The following is a 15,763-nucleotide window of genomic DNA, read 5'->3' as shown; positions in this document are numbered from 1 at the left end:
AAGCAACACACCCGTCGGCGCAAGATGAACTCCGCAGCTTGCGGTCTTCGGGGCAAAACAAACTCTGATTATTATCATGCACATGCACATACAAAGGGCCTATCAACTAAGGGTGCAAACATCTCCTGGGTACACCTTGAACAAGGGTGAGATACCCACTTAGCTGCTGGCTTGGCGGCGCTCGTGAATGCGCGTCACTGCTTTGGCGCCCTTCCATTGGCCTGTCTGGGTCAGTCATCACTTGAACACTGATTTCACCTGGGTGCAAATCAGTGATATCCTGATTACGCCAGGATCATGTGGCCGGGATTGGCCGGACTTGGTCTGTCATCACCTGATTACACTGATTACTCTGGGTACAAATCAGGTGTAATCCGGATGACGCCAAGATCCTGTGGCTCCCGTTGGCCCAAATCCATAGGCGACTGGTCAGGCCGAATCTTGTGTGCCTGACACCAGGGGCCGAAAAGCCACAACGGGGCAACCCTTCAGAGCGACCTTCCAAGCGGCAACCGCCAACTTCAAAGAGCAACTACCGCAGTTCCCAGACCGGCAATGTGTGTACCCACTTCATATGCGAGACCACGAAGTCGCACTTCAGGCCCTGCAGGCACGCCGTAGGCTCTTAGTCACGTCCTAGGCTCGGAGCGTCAGCTGTCTTTCACCAGTTTCCACTTAACCTCACGAACATCGTGCATCCAGACTCCAACTTGCACCCACAATCACCGTGTCTCAGTTTTGACGCGAGTTGAGGGACTGCCGGGATGAAAAACTGAGCTGGGAGCAAAAATACGATGTTGATTCCATATCCCGGCTGTTCAACCAATTTGACATGTCTCAATTCTGGCTCGAATTCTGGGACTCTGAGGCTGGGAATCTGAGCTGGGGGAAAAATTACGATGCTGATTCAACATCTCAGCTGTGACACCAATTTGCCGAGTCTCAGTTTTGGTTCAAATTCTGGAGCCCTGAGGCTGGGAATCTGAGCTGGGGACAAAACTACGATGTTGACTCCATATCTCAGCTGTGGCACCCCAGAGCCGAGATGAAATCGGACGCCGCACGCCACGCCCTCTTCCCAGACCCCAGACTGCACATCTCAGGGTCTGGTGCACAGGCAAACCCCAGACCGAACTCCAAATCACAAAGTCTCAGACTTTTGCCATCACTCTCAGGTCTCAGAACCTCTGGCACTCCAAACTGCTAGGTCACCAATCTGAGACCTGGGGTCTGAGACTTAAGCAACCATGGGGCTTCAAATCACAGATTCGGAAGGCCAGGGCTCAGCTCTCCGCCCAGAGTCCGACTCAAGGCCTGGAACCTCAGATCTGTGGCCTCTAGAGCGAATCTCAGACCTCAGACCCCAGACCGAATTCAAATCTCAGACCTGGGGGTCTGGGGTCGCTGCAACTCGACGTCCGCAGAGCTCAGTTTCCAGCTGTAGCCAGCACAACTTGAAATATGTACAAAAACCGGACTTGGGTCAACTAATATCCACGTTTAAAGTGACGTGTGGTCGGTACGTGATAGTGTTTGGGCTTCTGACTGATGGGTCCTGGCCTAGAATTGGCTGGGACCTCGTCACACTGAGGTTGGGTGGTCTCAACCGGAACAGCTGGAATCTGTATGTCTCGGCTCAGATGTTTCAGCGGTATGTGCTTGGGCTCAGCGGACGCTCCGGAGTCTCAGTTTGGCGACCCAGGTCTCAGATGATGCGGACGCTGGTGGACACTTATGCCGGGGGTCTCAGTTGGAATCTCGCCTGAGACTATGGGGTCTCAGAGTGGCCGATGGGTACACGGTGAATGCGCGCTGCTGGAGGGTCGCGTCATCAATGATGACGGACTCATATATCAGCCGGGATAGGACCAGCTGTACCCAGGTTACGACACACTTTCGGCCAATGAGTCACCGGGGATCAGCTACTCATCACTGAAGCTTCGTTGTAGATCTGCTGAACCCATGCCTGGCCACGCTGGATTTTGCTGAGCTCGGCCCATTATTGGCTAAAACTCAGGTTGAAGCGCCGAATTGCCTTAGGCACACTGGCAGCTCTCAGGATGATCTTAGCACCTTTTGTGGGTGCTCTCCGAACGGCGCTGTGCGCCCCCACTTTATAGGTCTTTGTTTGCATGTGTAATAATTGAATCATAATCGAATTTGCCCCGACGGACGCAAGTGGGAGTGTTTCCTTGTGTAAAAGGGTGCCGAGGACCGGTTCCATCAAAACTCAACCCCATATAGTCTTTTTGGGTGTGCCTCGGTGTGAGGAGGAGCTCAATTAGCAATTTTATATTATTACGTGGTCTGGACGACATTACCGCCTTCTGAGCTCTAGTCCGACGTTCGGCGGTCTACGTTTATTCAAGGTTCGATCTGGAAAGCCGGGAATTTGCTCGCACCTCGCCATACTGGAAAGACTGACCCTCTGTGAGGATGGAGCAGTTTGCTCATTTGACCCCGAACCAGCAGGAAGCGCATAAAAAGCTTATGTCCTCGCTAGGCCCGGAGGGCGTGACGCAACGTGCGCAGCAAGGTCCCGACGCGGTGAACGCGCGTCTCGAGGCATTCTCCAGCTATGAGGATGCTCTGTTGGAGCACCTTCAGCAGAGGATGGCCTCGACTGCGGTGTCCCCGACGCCCACGTCGTCATCCGACGCTGGTCTAAGTCCCAAGTCGCTCATGGTGAGCGTGAAGACCTTTGAAGGCAAAGAAGGAGAGAGTCTCCTGTTGTGGACCCGAGAGGTCGAGACGGCTACGGGATCAGCCATGCTCCGGACGGAGCAGCAGCGCGTGGCGCTAGCTACCTCGAAACTCGGTGGGCTAGCGAGAGAGAGGGCACTAACGTGCAAAACATCGGTCGACGTGGCCTTCCCGACGTGAGACCTGCTAAAACAGCAACTGTCCCGAGTGTTCGCTCCGCCAGGCGTATCGCGTGCGATCACGCTTCCTGGCTACTCGACAGAGTAAAAAGGAATTGGTGGACTATGTCCAGGAGTTGAGGACCCTTATTGCAGGCATGTATGCTAATCCTCTACCTGTGGCAGTCACCGTAACGGTGTTTATGGAGGGTTTGCGCACTGGCGTTGCCAGGACGGAGGTATTCCGTGCGCATCCCACCTCTTTTGAGGAGGCTGTGAACATCGCGTTGAACGCTGAGTTCAATTTTAAGTCATCACGACTTGGGTGGAATGCGTCGTACGCTAACTCGTCGAGTGGTCCGGAACCCATGGACCTCAGCTATGGTGAAGACGAGGAAGCTGAGCTTCGGGCTGCTGAGAAGCGGCGGGGTATCCGCAGATGCATCATCAGTGGTGACACCCGTCACCTGCGAGTCGGCTGTCCGCTGTGTAACCAGCGTCAGGCTTCGACAAGCCATAGTTCCGCTTCGAGCCAGACCCCTGGTTCGTCTCGGGGAAATGAGAAGACCCAGTAGGCGCGGGGCGGCCTGCTGGGGAAGAACTAAGTTCTGTTGAGCCTCGGCGAGGTGGAGGTCCCCAGAAGTTAGCCCCGAAGAGAGCTGTACTCTCTAACACGGACCGTGTGTGCAAGTCGGGCTTGCTAGTCGTCCAGGCGACTGTGAGGGCTTTCAGAAGCCATGGACGGTTTTGATCGATTCAGGAGCGTCGGGTAACTACGCCCGGCGCTCCACAATGGAAGGAAGTCAGCTGTATGCTGAGGCGCTGGCAGAGCGTGTTGGTGACATTGTCACTGTTCGTCTTGCGACGGGCACTCGTGTCACGGTGCCCAAGGTCCCGGTGGACCCGGGCGTGAAGTTTTTGGATTTTGATAGTGTGGAACGCTGTCTGGTCTTGGACCTGGTTTCGAGATACGATCTCATCCTTGGCATGGCGTGGCTAGAACGCCACGAACCTTGGATAGATTGGCGGTCCAAGACCCTTGGTGCTACGCAGGTGGAGCTTTGGCGAGTCATGAACGCACCTCAGCTAGGAAGCAGAAGCGCTTTTGGCGCGAGCACGGGACCGAGGCGGTCCATGTGCTAGATGTCGGTGTTTCCGAGTTGGTGAACACTGAGCGTGTTGAGAAGGAGTGTTCCGAGCGTGGCTCGGTCACTGTACGTGGGGCGGCACGAATTCCTCTGAGCGGTGAAGGCCCGGAGGGCGAGACACCGCTGCGTGCTATTGAAAGCACGGTCGGCACGATGCCGAGGAGCCAGGGGCGATGCCCGGCTGAGGGATGTGGAGCTGCACTAATTCCGCTGAGCGGGAGCGCGCCTGAGGGCGGCGCCTCGCTGCGTGCCAGCGTTGGCGCTGTCGGCATGATGCCGAGGAACTGTGGAGTGGCACATAATCCACTGAGTGGAGGCTGTGGATTGAGCAGCACTTCGCTGGGTGTCGGTCGAGACACCGGAGTTCTTCCAGAGCTGAATGAGGTGGCAACACCTGGCGCCGGTAGAGGCGCGAATTCGAAGGTCTCTTCGCGACGGACCACGTCGGCGAAGAGGAGGCAGCGGCACCGTGCGCTGGCTGCGAGGCGCAAGGCGTCTGAACTCGCACGAGTCGAGAATGGCGTGTCGAGCGGGGGTGCTCCACGCGAGAGCGAGCTGCTCTACACACTTGTGAACGGAGTGACGGGCGACGTCGACGGGAATATCCGTCTCGACGCGTTGCCCTCACTCGAGGCTCTCTTAGAGCTGGACGAAATATCCTTGATCGAGTTCGGCGAGGTCCTGAGGGCCGGCGAATTAGCTGAGGTGGTCGTGATACGACCGGATGAAGAACTGAACTCGTCATCGCTTCTTGATGAAGCTGTCCTCGAGGACACCAAGAAAGCGCTGAATGCTCGTAGCGGATCCGCTCTCCTGAAGGACCCTTCTGATCCCTTTTACCAGGTGGTAAAGGAGTACGAGGACGTGGTGTCCAAGGAGCCGCCCTCGGGGCTACCTCCGGATCGAGGTGTGCGTCATGAAATTGACCTTGTTCCCGGAACTAAATACTGCGTGACGAGGCAGTGGCCTTTGCCAAAGGAACAATGTGACGTCATTGACGCATTCTTCCGTGCGAAGCACGAGGCCGGCATGGTGCGTGAGAGCAAGTCTCCACACTCCACGCCCTCCTTCTGTGTCAGAAAGCCGAATGGCAAGTGGCATATCGTGCATGCTTTTAACAAGCTCAACGCTGCCACCATTCCGCCACAGACGCCGATTCCTAGAAACGATGTTCTTCAGAACAACATGACGGGCTGTACGCTCGACTTGGTCAACGGATATTATCAAATGCTCATGAGAGCGAGTGACATCCCTCTCACGGCGGTGAGTACCCCGAGCGGGATGCTCTGGGAGTAGCTAGTGATGCCCCAGGGGCTGTCGAACGCGCCAGCGACGTTTGATCGTCTAGTGACGCAGTTGTTCAGACCTCATCGGGCGTACGCACAAACGTACTTCGACGATATATTCGTCCACAGTCGTGCGGAGCACGGGAAGACTGACGTGGAGAACGACGTTGAGCACCTGTGAGCGGTGCGCGAGTGCATGCGCACGAATAAGTTGTACGCCAACATTGACAAGTGCATCTTCGGTGGAGAAGAGATACCCCATCTTAGGGTGCTTCATTGGGAAGCGAGGCCTGCGGGCCGACCCGGTCAAGGTCAAGGCCATTGTTGATTGGCCGGTTCCCATGAACCAGAAGGATCTTCACAAATGGCTTGATCTCGCCAATTACTTGCACAAGTACAGAGAGAATTACGCTGAGATGCCTCGGCCATTGTCTAACCTTATGAAGAAGGATGGGGACTTGGGTTGGGACGCTGAGTATCAAGATGCGTTTGAGGCAATTAAAACTAGCCTGCTTCATGCGCCTATTCTGGCATTGCCAGACCCGCTCGTCCGTTTAGTGTCGTCTGTGACGCCTCGGACTTCGCCATCGGCTGTGCCCGCTACAAGCAGACGCCGAGGGGCGCAAGCGCGTGGTCGCGTTTGAGTCTCCCCAGCTCAAAGCTGCTGAGAAGAACTACCCAGTTCATGATAAGGAGCTACTTGCGATGAAGTATGCGCTCGTCAAGTTCAGGGTCCACCTGTTGGGCTCTCAGCCGTTCGTGGTCTACACGGATCACGCGTCGTTACGCACTGTGACTCAGTCGCCTCACCTCTCGCAGAGAATGGCCAGGTGGCTTTCCTTCTTCGCAGAATATAACTTCGAGGTGATGTACAAGCCTGGCAGACAGAATGTTCTCGCGGAAGCGCTGTCTCGCAGGCCGGACTATGAGCACGCTCACGTCACGACGGTGACTTCGTCACCTTCGGATCAGATCCGCGCGGTTTATGCCAAAGATGACACGGGTGTCGCGCTGTTAAAGCTCTGGGGAGCAAGGAGTTTGAAGACTCGGGCACCGGTTTGTCGGCGCGGCTGCGCGCACGACTGCATCGCTATACCCTCGACGGAGGCATGTTGTTTTACAACACGGGCTCCGAGGACACGCCTCGCGTTGTTATCGCTCATGTGGAGGATTTGAAGTATCGTATCCTCTATGAGGCGCACGACACCCCGCTGAGCGGTCATCTTGGCCGTGAGAAGACCTACAGCTCGGTGAGCACCCAATACTGGTGGCCGAAGATGTACAAGTGGACCAGCACCTATGTGCGCACGTGTGAGACGTGTCAACGGGTGAAGTCATCCCCTCATGCGGCGGCGCCGCTGGCAAGCTTGCCCGTTCCAGTGGAATGCTGGCGTTCCATGAGTATGGACTTCGTGTTTGGTCACGGCAGGCAACACGGTCGTCGTGGTCTTCGTGGACCGGCTGAGCAAGATGGCTCATCTCGCAGCTGTGCCGGACACCATTGATGTAAAGGTACAGCAACCCTGTTCTTGGATCGCGTGTTTCGGCAACATGAACTCCCGGAGTCGATTGGCTCGGACCGAGACCACCGGTTTACGGGCCACTTCTGGAGCGCGGTCTTTCCGGTGCTTGGCACCAAGCTAGACATGTCCACGGCGGACCATCCGCAGACCGACGGTCAAACGGAGCGCGTGAACCGCGTCGTGGAGGACATTCTCCGCAGCATTTGTACTGAAACGCCGAAGCGTTGGAGCTCTGTGCTTCCGCTCGTCGAGTTTGCGTTGAACAACGCTGTACATGCCTCCACAGGCTATACGCCGTTTTACGTTAACGGTCTGGTCCATCCTCGTGTCCCTTTAACGCCGCCACGCTGTGGCTCCGGGCTTGGTGGGGGAGAGGTGGCCGACCTAGCCGATCGGCTTGCTGAAGTCAGCCCGGCTACTGTTCGTAAACAGGTTGACGATTTTCAGTCAACGCGTCTAAGTGTCTTACGACACGTGCGCGACGCAATGGCTGAAAGTCAAGACAAGCAAAAGGAAAATGCGGGTGCCAGAGGCAGAGGCAATGTTGACAGTGATGAGGTCGGGGACCTGGTGTTGCAAAATGCAAAGAACCTACCTACACATGCAGTGTCAGTCGTCTTCAAGACGAAGTTGTGCCCGCGCTTCATCGGACCTTTCAAGGTCGTGACCAAGAGAGGCCTAGCGTACACGCTCAATCTTCCGAAGAAGATGCGGACGCATACCGTCTTCTACGTGGGCTTGCTCAAGCCGTACCGTTATCCGGCACAGGCGCGGATGGAGGCGCCGCGGGCGTTGCGGTCGACGAGGTCGAGGGCGCAGTCACAGGCGCCGAGGTCGACGAGGTCGAGGATGCAGTCGCAGGCGTCAAGGTCGACAAGGTCGTCGACACGGTCGGAAGTGTCGACGTCGGGAGTGCCACCGCCACAGGCGTCGCCAGAGGCGCGCCCTGCATTCGGGCAAGAAGGTCGACTTGACCGCAGAGCTCGGCCACCTGGCGCTCCAGTGCTGCAACCCGCCCAGCTTGCTGATGCTCCCGGGAGCGAAGGAACTGAATCCAGCCCCTTCGTCACGAGCAACCTGCTCAAGACCACGGAAGCGGTTCCATACCTCGTCGGGAACCTGGATCCAATCCACCCGTTGGCCCAGCGCCGCGACGTCGTCGAAGTATCGACTTCGACGCTGGTCAACGTCGCCGACGTGCTCACGGAGCTCCTCGTAGTGAAGGTGGATCTTATGATCCTCTCCCTCGTTCACCGGTCGCCGGTCCAGCGATAGCGCGCCCGCCTCCGGCGCTGCTCGATGAGCAGGGGAACCTCCACTATCATGTAGAGCGCCTCCTGGCAAAGCGGCAAGCCGGGGTCAAAACCAGTATCTGGTGAAGTGACGAGGGTACCCGGAGTCAGAAAACTCATGGGAGTTTGAGGTACCCCTCCGCCAAGACTGCCCAGACGTCGTGGACACTTTTTTTGATCAGCTTGATCATCTGTGCCCCGAGGGATCGAGGCCGGCACGCCGGCCGTACCGCGCTTCCCGGCAATAGTTTTGGGAAGCTGCTGGGTCAGCTGCAATGTTCTGGGGCTGACCCTGAGCCACAGCTACTCCTCCCTCGCGATGAGGAGAAGCTGGAGTGCTCAATGGAGCGTGGTGCGTTGCACCTACTCGTGAATAAGACTGGAAGCCAGCAGGCAGGTGGCGCTTGGCGCGGAAGTTCGCATACTCGAAGCGGAGTCGGTGTTCAACGCGAACATCCACTTCACTGAAGCTTGCTCGGAGAGCTTCCATCGGCAGATGGCGGCAGCCCTCAGCCCAGAGCTCGAACTGAGCTTCGTACACTGTGGGGTCCTCGCTCGGGTTGAGCACTACGGGGTACGTCCGCATCTGCGGCACGGACTGATGCAGGCCCAGGCGTCGCAGGCGCTCGAGATACTCCGCCACCGTAGTGGCCTGGGGAGTGACCAACCGCTCGCGGAGCAAAGTCCGAAATGCGACCTCGTCCGGTGTAGGGGCCGGATGCCCAATGGCGTACAAGGACAGGTTTTGAGTCGCAGCCTGACGCCCGGCCTCGACCGGGTCGCGGGGCTGGAAGTTATAGTCCGCGCGCCCGGTCGTGAGCAATGGCCGGAGCTCAGGGCGCTGAGAGCGCGGTGGAAGGTTCATCTGCCCCACGAGGTGCTCGGCCTGAGCTTCGTCCAGGTCGTTGGTAACGACAGCACCCTGTGAGGGACCTCCGAGTCCACGGAGGGCGAGTACCGAGGCTCAGTGAGCTCCCGTAGTTCGACCAGGCTGAGCGACCCGGGAATGGGTTCGGAGTCCGCAAAGGATCACGCGGCTCTTGCGCTGAGCGCTAGTCGCCACGACGGTTCGGAGACTGCGCTGGAGGCGTAGCGACGCGGCTCGGAGAGCGAATTGTTGCGGGTGTCCCGGCCCCGCGTTGCGGCGATGGCGCGCGAGAAACGCCACCACGGCTCGACGAGCGAGGCGATGCGGGTGACCCACCCTCTCGATGCGGGGAGCCCGTGTGTGACTCCTCGTAGTCAACTTGACCGTCTTCAAAGCTCGCCATGAGCTCGTCGTTGGCCCGCATAGGCGGTTGAGCCATCGCTCGAAGTGAGCTAGCCCTCTCGCGAAGTGAGCCGCGCCTGAGGCGGTACGCCGCGAAGTACTGGGGCACCGAGAGCCTGTTAGGCGTCTGTGGTGCCGGCACCGAAGTGGAAGGCGCTGGGCGATCGCTAGCACGGAGTGCTGTGGAACGAAGTGGGCTGTGCCCTGGCGTGGACGTGGTGCGCCGCTGCTGCTCTCTGTGGTCGAACGACCAAAACGTGTTGTGACTACGAGTTATGCGTTGGCGCTCATCGCCGAGAAGGTTCTCTAGGTCGTCCACGAGATGTGGATTAAACGGCACGAGAAAGGTTCTTGATGGAACAAGATCACATGATTGATACCGTTTAGCGTGGACACTACGTGTAGACTGTTTGGTGGGGGAAGGTGTAACGGAGTTACACGAAGGTTGCCCGATGGCTACAGAGTGTGGGACACACAGGAGTTGTGGGGTCCACATCTTAACCTAAATTAGTAGGAACATCAGTAGGTGGCTTTATAGCCAATGAATATGCAAAAGACTAGGGCTCACTATGGTAGATAGTGAGCGTCATACATTTACACCAAGCCAAAGAGAAATGCATTCAGTTTGGGATTTACACTTAAGGATCTGGTGTTGACACTTGGAGTCCGTAAGGTGTACGGACTCGTACGTCATTCTGGTACTAGAACGGCCGCTATCCCTAGCTAGGACTCGGTGAGTCTAACCCGTCTTCCTCTGACGCAAAGCTACGGCAGCCCCGCTGCACAGTCCCCACGAGACCCTCGAGTTTGTGCCCGAGTTATCACGCTTGGCGAGCAAATTGATGAGCAGTGTGAGCAGAACGCGGAGCTGCTTCGGTGACAGTGATGCGGATGAGGTTTTCGGTAGCTCCATGACTTCCATGATACCGTACATATTGTGGAGTGGTGGATGATCATAGGTTGCGTGGCTGCACGTTAGCTATTCTAATTCTAGGAGTGCCATAATTCCAAGTTACGAATGTCCTGTCCAGGGTTTGGTAGCACTGAGCGTATTAGTACTAATAGCAGTGATATTAGCAAGACTAATAGTTCTACTATCGCGATAGTTCTGGCCTGTTGGATATTAATAGTGCTATGTGCATAATAGCCCTAAGACATGGCGTTAGTAGAGCTATTAGCTCTATTAATATCACTCCCGCCAAGATCGTGAAAGGTCACGGAAGTGGGTGGGTCTCATCCCCCCCCTCTTTGCTGATCTCTCACTTCGCGATTCTCCACTCCCCGAGCAACCCACGATGAAGTGCGCAAAGCTTGATTGCCGCTGGGTCGACCTATCACAGACGTCTCCGTGATGTGTATGCGATAAGCAAGTGCATCACTTTTGCAACAGCAAACTCTGCAATGCCGCCGAGCTGGTCACGACCAATCTATCCAAGAGGTAGTGTTGCAGGGTACTGTTGCAGGGTACTGAACCTTGGTACACTGTACCAGTTCCGAGGTACCCGAACCGGTTAACCGAACCGGTCCAATACGACCACACGTTGATTAGACGAGTAGGTTGATTGGACGAGTAGTGTAGAATGATGGTTGATTAGACGCACTAGTTGATAGGACGCACGGCCGCGTGTCTTTAGCACTAGCCTAGGGTGTAAGCTCCAACAATCCGATCACTTCTGAATTTCGATTCAACCCCTCAAGTGACCTTCCTCGCCTCGCCCCAAGTCTCGGTGGTGTCTACGACCAAGTCAACCGGTGCAAGATCCCAGTACGACCTTCTTCAGGTTATGAGCCCAAACACCATGTCCTCTGTCCAAGACACCAAGATCTCCATCGACAAGTTCAACGGCGACAATTACGCCACGTGGAACCGCTACATGCGTGGCGTGTTCCTGACCAAGTCGGTGTGGAGTGTCGTGAACCGCGAAGCGAAACCAAGCTTCGCGGACACGAGGGCCAAGGACGACTACGTCAAGTCGAGCAACATCGCGTTCGGCCTGATGTTGCTCCACATGGATGCTGACTACCATCATATGGTCGACGACTGCGAGGAAGGGTGGGTGGCCTGGACGCGACTGCGTTCGCTCGACGGGGGGTCGCAGAAGGCTGGACGCATCTACCTGAAGCGCCAGCTCCTCAGCATGGAGATGGCAGAAGGCGGCAATGTGCTTCATCATTGCAATGAAGTCCTCAACGTCAGCGCCAAGCTCAGCAACATCGGCGCCAAGATGGAGGATGAAGACGTGGTGATCTGCTTGCTCAGGAGTCTGCCCAAGAGTTTCGAGAACGTCGTTCTCAACTTGGAGATGAGCAACGCAGAGCTGCGCACTCAAGATGTGATCAAGGTGCTCACGAATGCGCACATCAAGCGGCAGGGCGAGAAGACGGCTCAGGTGAAGATTGAAGACGCTGCGAGGGCCTTCAATGCCGAGCGTGAAAGTCGCCACTGCACGTACTGCGAAAAATCGGGACACGTCGTGGAAAAGTGCTGGACCAAGCAGAAGGAAGAGAATCGAGGTGCACGACGTGGCCGGTCTGGTCGCGGTGCGAACAACGTCCAGTGGCGTGACGACAGCGATGACGACTGCGTCGCGTTCGCGGTCTCTATGGAGTGTGGAGTCTCCAGGACCAACAAGTTTCAAGGCTCATGGGCGATCGACAGTGGTGCCACGCACCACATCTGCAACGACAAGGCCAAGTTTGTCGACATCAAGGTGTGCGACGAAGGTGAACTCACGGTCGCCAACGGCAACACGGCCAAGATCATGGGAGTCGGGGCGGTGGTGCAGCGGGTCGCTTTGCCCAACGGCAAGGAGCGTGACATCCGCATTCAAGATGCACTTTACGTCCCAAACATGAACAAGAACCTGCTTTCGGTGCCGCAGATCGACCGAAGCGGACAGTTCAAGGTGGTGTTTGATGGTGCTGAAATGCACATCGCACAGAAGAAGTCGAAGAAAATCGTGGCTTCCGCGGACCTGATCGACGGACTCTAATGGCTCCGAGTCCCAAGCTGCGCTGCGAATTCGGTGTCCAAGGCGTCGGTCAACGCGGTGGATCTTCATGCGCGTTTGGGTCACCCGCCGAATGACGTTCTTCGGAAGATGGTCTCAAGTGGCATGGTGACGGGTGCGAAAATGCCGACATCATCGAAGAAGTCAAGCCAATGTCGTGGGTGCCAACAAGGGAAAATGGTGCAAAAGTCCTTCCCAAGCAACCCGAACAAGCGCAAGTACAAGCCGTTCGAGTTCCTCCACTTCGACATTTGCAGGCCCATGGAGGAAGAGTCGCTGGGTGGCAGTCGCTACTTGCTGCTCATCACGGACGAAGCCAGCGGCTGCATGTCGGGATTCTGTCTGCGAGCCAGATCGGAGAGCGAAGGCTGCTTGCGCCGATTCATCACCAAGGTGGAGAAGCAATTCGATGCCAGGGTGAAGTTCGTGCGCCATGACGGAGCCAAGGAGTTCGCGACCAATTCGCTCTTGGCGTACTACGAAGACCACGGCATCGAAGTGCAGCCTACGGTTCGGTATGCACACCAAACGAACGCGACGGCTGAACGCGCCAACCGAACCATCGTGACCATCGGCCGCAGCATGCTTCACTACGCTGGGTTGGACAAGACGTTCTGGGCGGAAGCAGCGATGACGGCGATTTACATCAAGAAGCATCTGCCGTCCCCCAAGTCGACCGACAAAACTCCGTTCGAGATCGTCTACAAGTCCAAGCCCAACGTGAAGCACATGAGGATCTTCGGGTGCAAGGCCTACGTTTTGACGCCGAAGGAGAAGCGACTCAAGTGGGACCCGAAAGCTCGTGAAGGAATTTTCATGGGTTACGAGGAGCGTTCCAAGGCGTATCGAGTTTATGACATCGAGGCGGGGCAGGTGGTCATCTCTCGCGATGTCACATTCGATGAGTCAAGCTTCGACGGCTCCAAGGCTGCCGATGGTGAAGAAGTCAACCGACTTACCGACGTTTTCGACGACATGCAAGCCTCCGACGACTCCGGCACAAGGGTGTTCACGCAGGCGGGGAAGCGCAAATCGCGTCCGGACAACCAAGATCGCGACAATGTTCGGCGTCCTCGTCGCAGTGCTGGGCTCGAAGAAGCAAGTGCGCCTGGACGCTCGGAAGATGACGACCAACGTGAATCTACGGCGGCGCAAGAAGAAAAATCGGAAGAAGACGATGAAGACGGCTCGACCCCACCCATGTTCTGGCGTGCAAGTGCGAATGCGGTGGAAGCAAGTGACAGCGCGGAGCCGAAGACGTTTCAACAAGCTGTGAACGGACCAGACCAAGTCCAGTGGCGCAAGGCAATTCGCGCCGAACTCAAGTCAATGCGGCTGCGAGGTGTTTTCCGCGCCGCCAAACTGCCCAACAACCAGCGCGCCGTCGGTACCAAGTGGCTGTTCAAGATCAAGCGCAACGCGGACGGATAGATCGAGAAGTTCAAGGCTCGACTCGTCGCGAAAGGCTTTGTGGAGAAGTATGGCATCGACTACACCGAGACGTTTTCGCCCGTGGTCAAGTACGTCACGCTGCGAATGATCATTGCGGTTGCCAAGTACTTCGGATGGCCGATGGACCAACTCGACGTGGTGACTGCGTTCCTGTACGGCTTGATGAAGGAGAAGGTGTTTTGCAGCGTGCCTGAAGGCGTGGAACTGGACGACGGTTTCGACTGCGTGGAACTGCTCAAGGCGATTTACGGGCTCAAGCAAGCATCGCACGTATGGAACGAGACCTTCGACGAGTATGCGCGCTCCATCGGTTTCCGCGTCTCAAGCTACGACCCATGCCTCTACATCAAGGTCGTCGACGGCGAATGCGTTCTGCTACTGGTGTACGTGGACGACGTCTTGGTGACCGGAAGCTCAACGGAAATGATCGCGGAAGTCAAGCGCCAATTCAAGTCGCGGTTCGAGATGACCGACAGTGGCAAGTGTTCCTTCATCCTCGGGATCGAGGTGGTCGACAACGCGGATGGCAGTGTCACGCTTTGCCAAGCTCGCTACATCAACGACATCCTGGAGCGCTTCGGCATGCAAGACTGCAAACCCGCTGCAAGTCCGGTCGACATCAGCATGAAGCTGATCTCAAGCGACGCCATGACCAAGTTGGACGTTCCATTTCGCGAGGCTGTCGGTGCACTCATGCACTTGATGACATCGACTCGCCCAGACATTGCGTTCGCTGTCGGCTACGTGTCACGCTTCATGGAGAACCCGCAAGTCGAGCACTGGATTGCGGTCAAGCGCATCTTCCGCTACCTTCAAGGGACCAAGTCGCACGGAATCCGTTTTTCGCCGGGCAAGGACATCGATTTTCAAGGTTACTCGGATGCCGACTGGGCTGGTGATCTTAGTGATCGCAAGTCTACGTCGGGCTACCTGTTCCAAGTCGCCGGCGGACCGATCTCGTGGGGTTCCAAGAAGCAGTCAAGTGTGTCGCTCTCGACAAGCGAGGCCGAGTACATCGCACTGAGTTTGGCGATTCAAGAAGGCAAGTGGGTGCACAAGCTGCTGTGCGAGATCCTGGTTGCTGCAGGTGGAGTCACGCCCGAGTTGAAGATTTTCGAAGACAACCAGTCGTGCATCAAGATGACCAAGAACCCCGTCAACCATGGCCGCGCCAAGCACATCGACATCAAGTACCATCACATCCGCGACGAAGTCAAGCGCGGCGAAGTGATCGTCGAGTACAGCGAGACTGCCACCATGCTGGCCGACATCATGACCAAGGGACTTGCCGGACCACGCCACAAGGACTTGACGGCTGCGCTCGGCGTTCACGCGTGTTCGCATTGAGGGGGCGTGTTGCAGGGTACTGAACCTTGGTACTGTTGCAGGGTACTGAACCTTGGTACACTGTACCAGTTCCGAGGTACCCGAACCGGTTAACCGAACCGGTCCAATACGACCACACGTTGATTAGACGAGTAGGTTGATTGGACGAATGATGGTTGATTAGACGCACTAGTTGATAGGACGTACGGCCGCGTGTCTTTAGCACTAGCCTAGGGTGTAAGCTCCAACAATCCAATCACTTCTGAATTTCGATTCAACCCCTCAAGTGACCTTCCTCGCCTCGCCCCAAGCCTCGGCGGTGTCTACGACCAAGTCAACCGGTGCAAGATCCCAGTACGACCTTCTTCAGGTAGCACCGCCATCCGTGTCTGTCGTACTACTACAAGTTATACTGAGATGGTGAATATTCGGGGCCATATCGCGCAATAGCTGATTCGCGATGGTACGTTTTTTACACTTATGAATTGGTGAATGGCTGCAACAGCATTTCAGATACCGAGACCGATCTATTGTACGGCGATGAAGTATGTCAACTGGCCGAGGAGACCAGTGCTGGTTCTTCGATGAACGCAA

At 56.5% G+C, this 15,763-nt stretch overlaps 3 protein-coding genes across 3 annotated transcripts; all 3 read left to right on the top strand.

The window, feature by feature from the left end:
- Positions 1-11,179: 11,179 nt before the first annotated feature.
- IUM83_11620 (Copia protein) lies at positions 11,180-12,373 on the top strand (the record flags this gene model as incomplete). The annotated part of the gene is made up of 1 exon (XM_067936192.1): positions 11,180-12,373. The coding sequence occupies one exon, from the start codon at positions 11,180-11,182 to the stop codon at positions 12,371-12,373; it is 1,194 nt and encodes a 397-aa protein (XP_067798623.1).
- A 195-nt stretch (positions 12,374-12,568) lies between these two features.
- Positions 12,569-13,822, top strand: IUM83_11619 (putative integrase; the record flags this gene model as incomplete). The annotated part of the gene is made up of 1 exon (XM_067936191.1): positions 12,569-13,822. One exon carries the CDS (start codon positions 12,569-12,571, stop codon positions 13,820-13,822), a length of 1,254 nt encoding a protein of 417 aa, XP_067798515.1.
- Positions 13,823-13,963: 141 nt separating this feature from the next.
- Positions 13,964-15,190, top strand: IUM83_11618 (Integrase catalytic core protein; the record flags this gene model as incomplete). The annotated part of the gene is made up of 1 exon (XM_067936190.1): positions 13,964-15,190. The coding sequence occupies one exon, from the start codon at positions 13,964-13,966 to the stop codon at positions 15,188-15,190; it is 1,227 nt and encodes a 408-aa protein (XP_067798516.1).
- Between the last annotated feature and the right edge of the window lie 573 nt (positions 15,191-15,763).

This window comes from Phytophthora cinnamomi (assembly GCF_018691715.1).
Source record: "Phytophthora cinnamomi strain GKB4 chromosome Unknown Contig8, whole genome shotgun sequence".
NCBI classification, from domain to species: Eukaryota; Oomycota; class Peronosporomycetes; order Peronosporales; family Peronosporaceae; genus Phytophthora; species Phytophthora cinnamomi.
The sequence above is the reverse complement of the archived record's forward strand: the minus strand, read 5'-3'. Positions and strand labels throughout refer to the sequence as shown.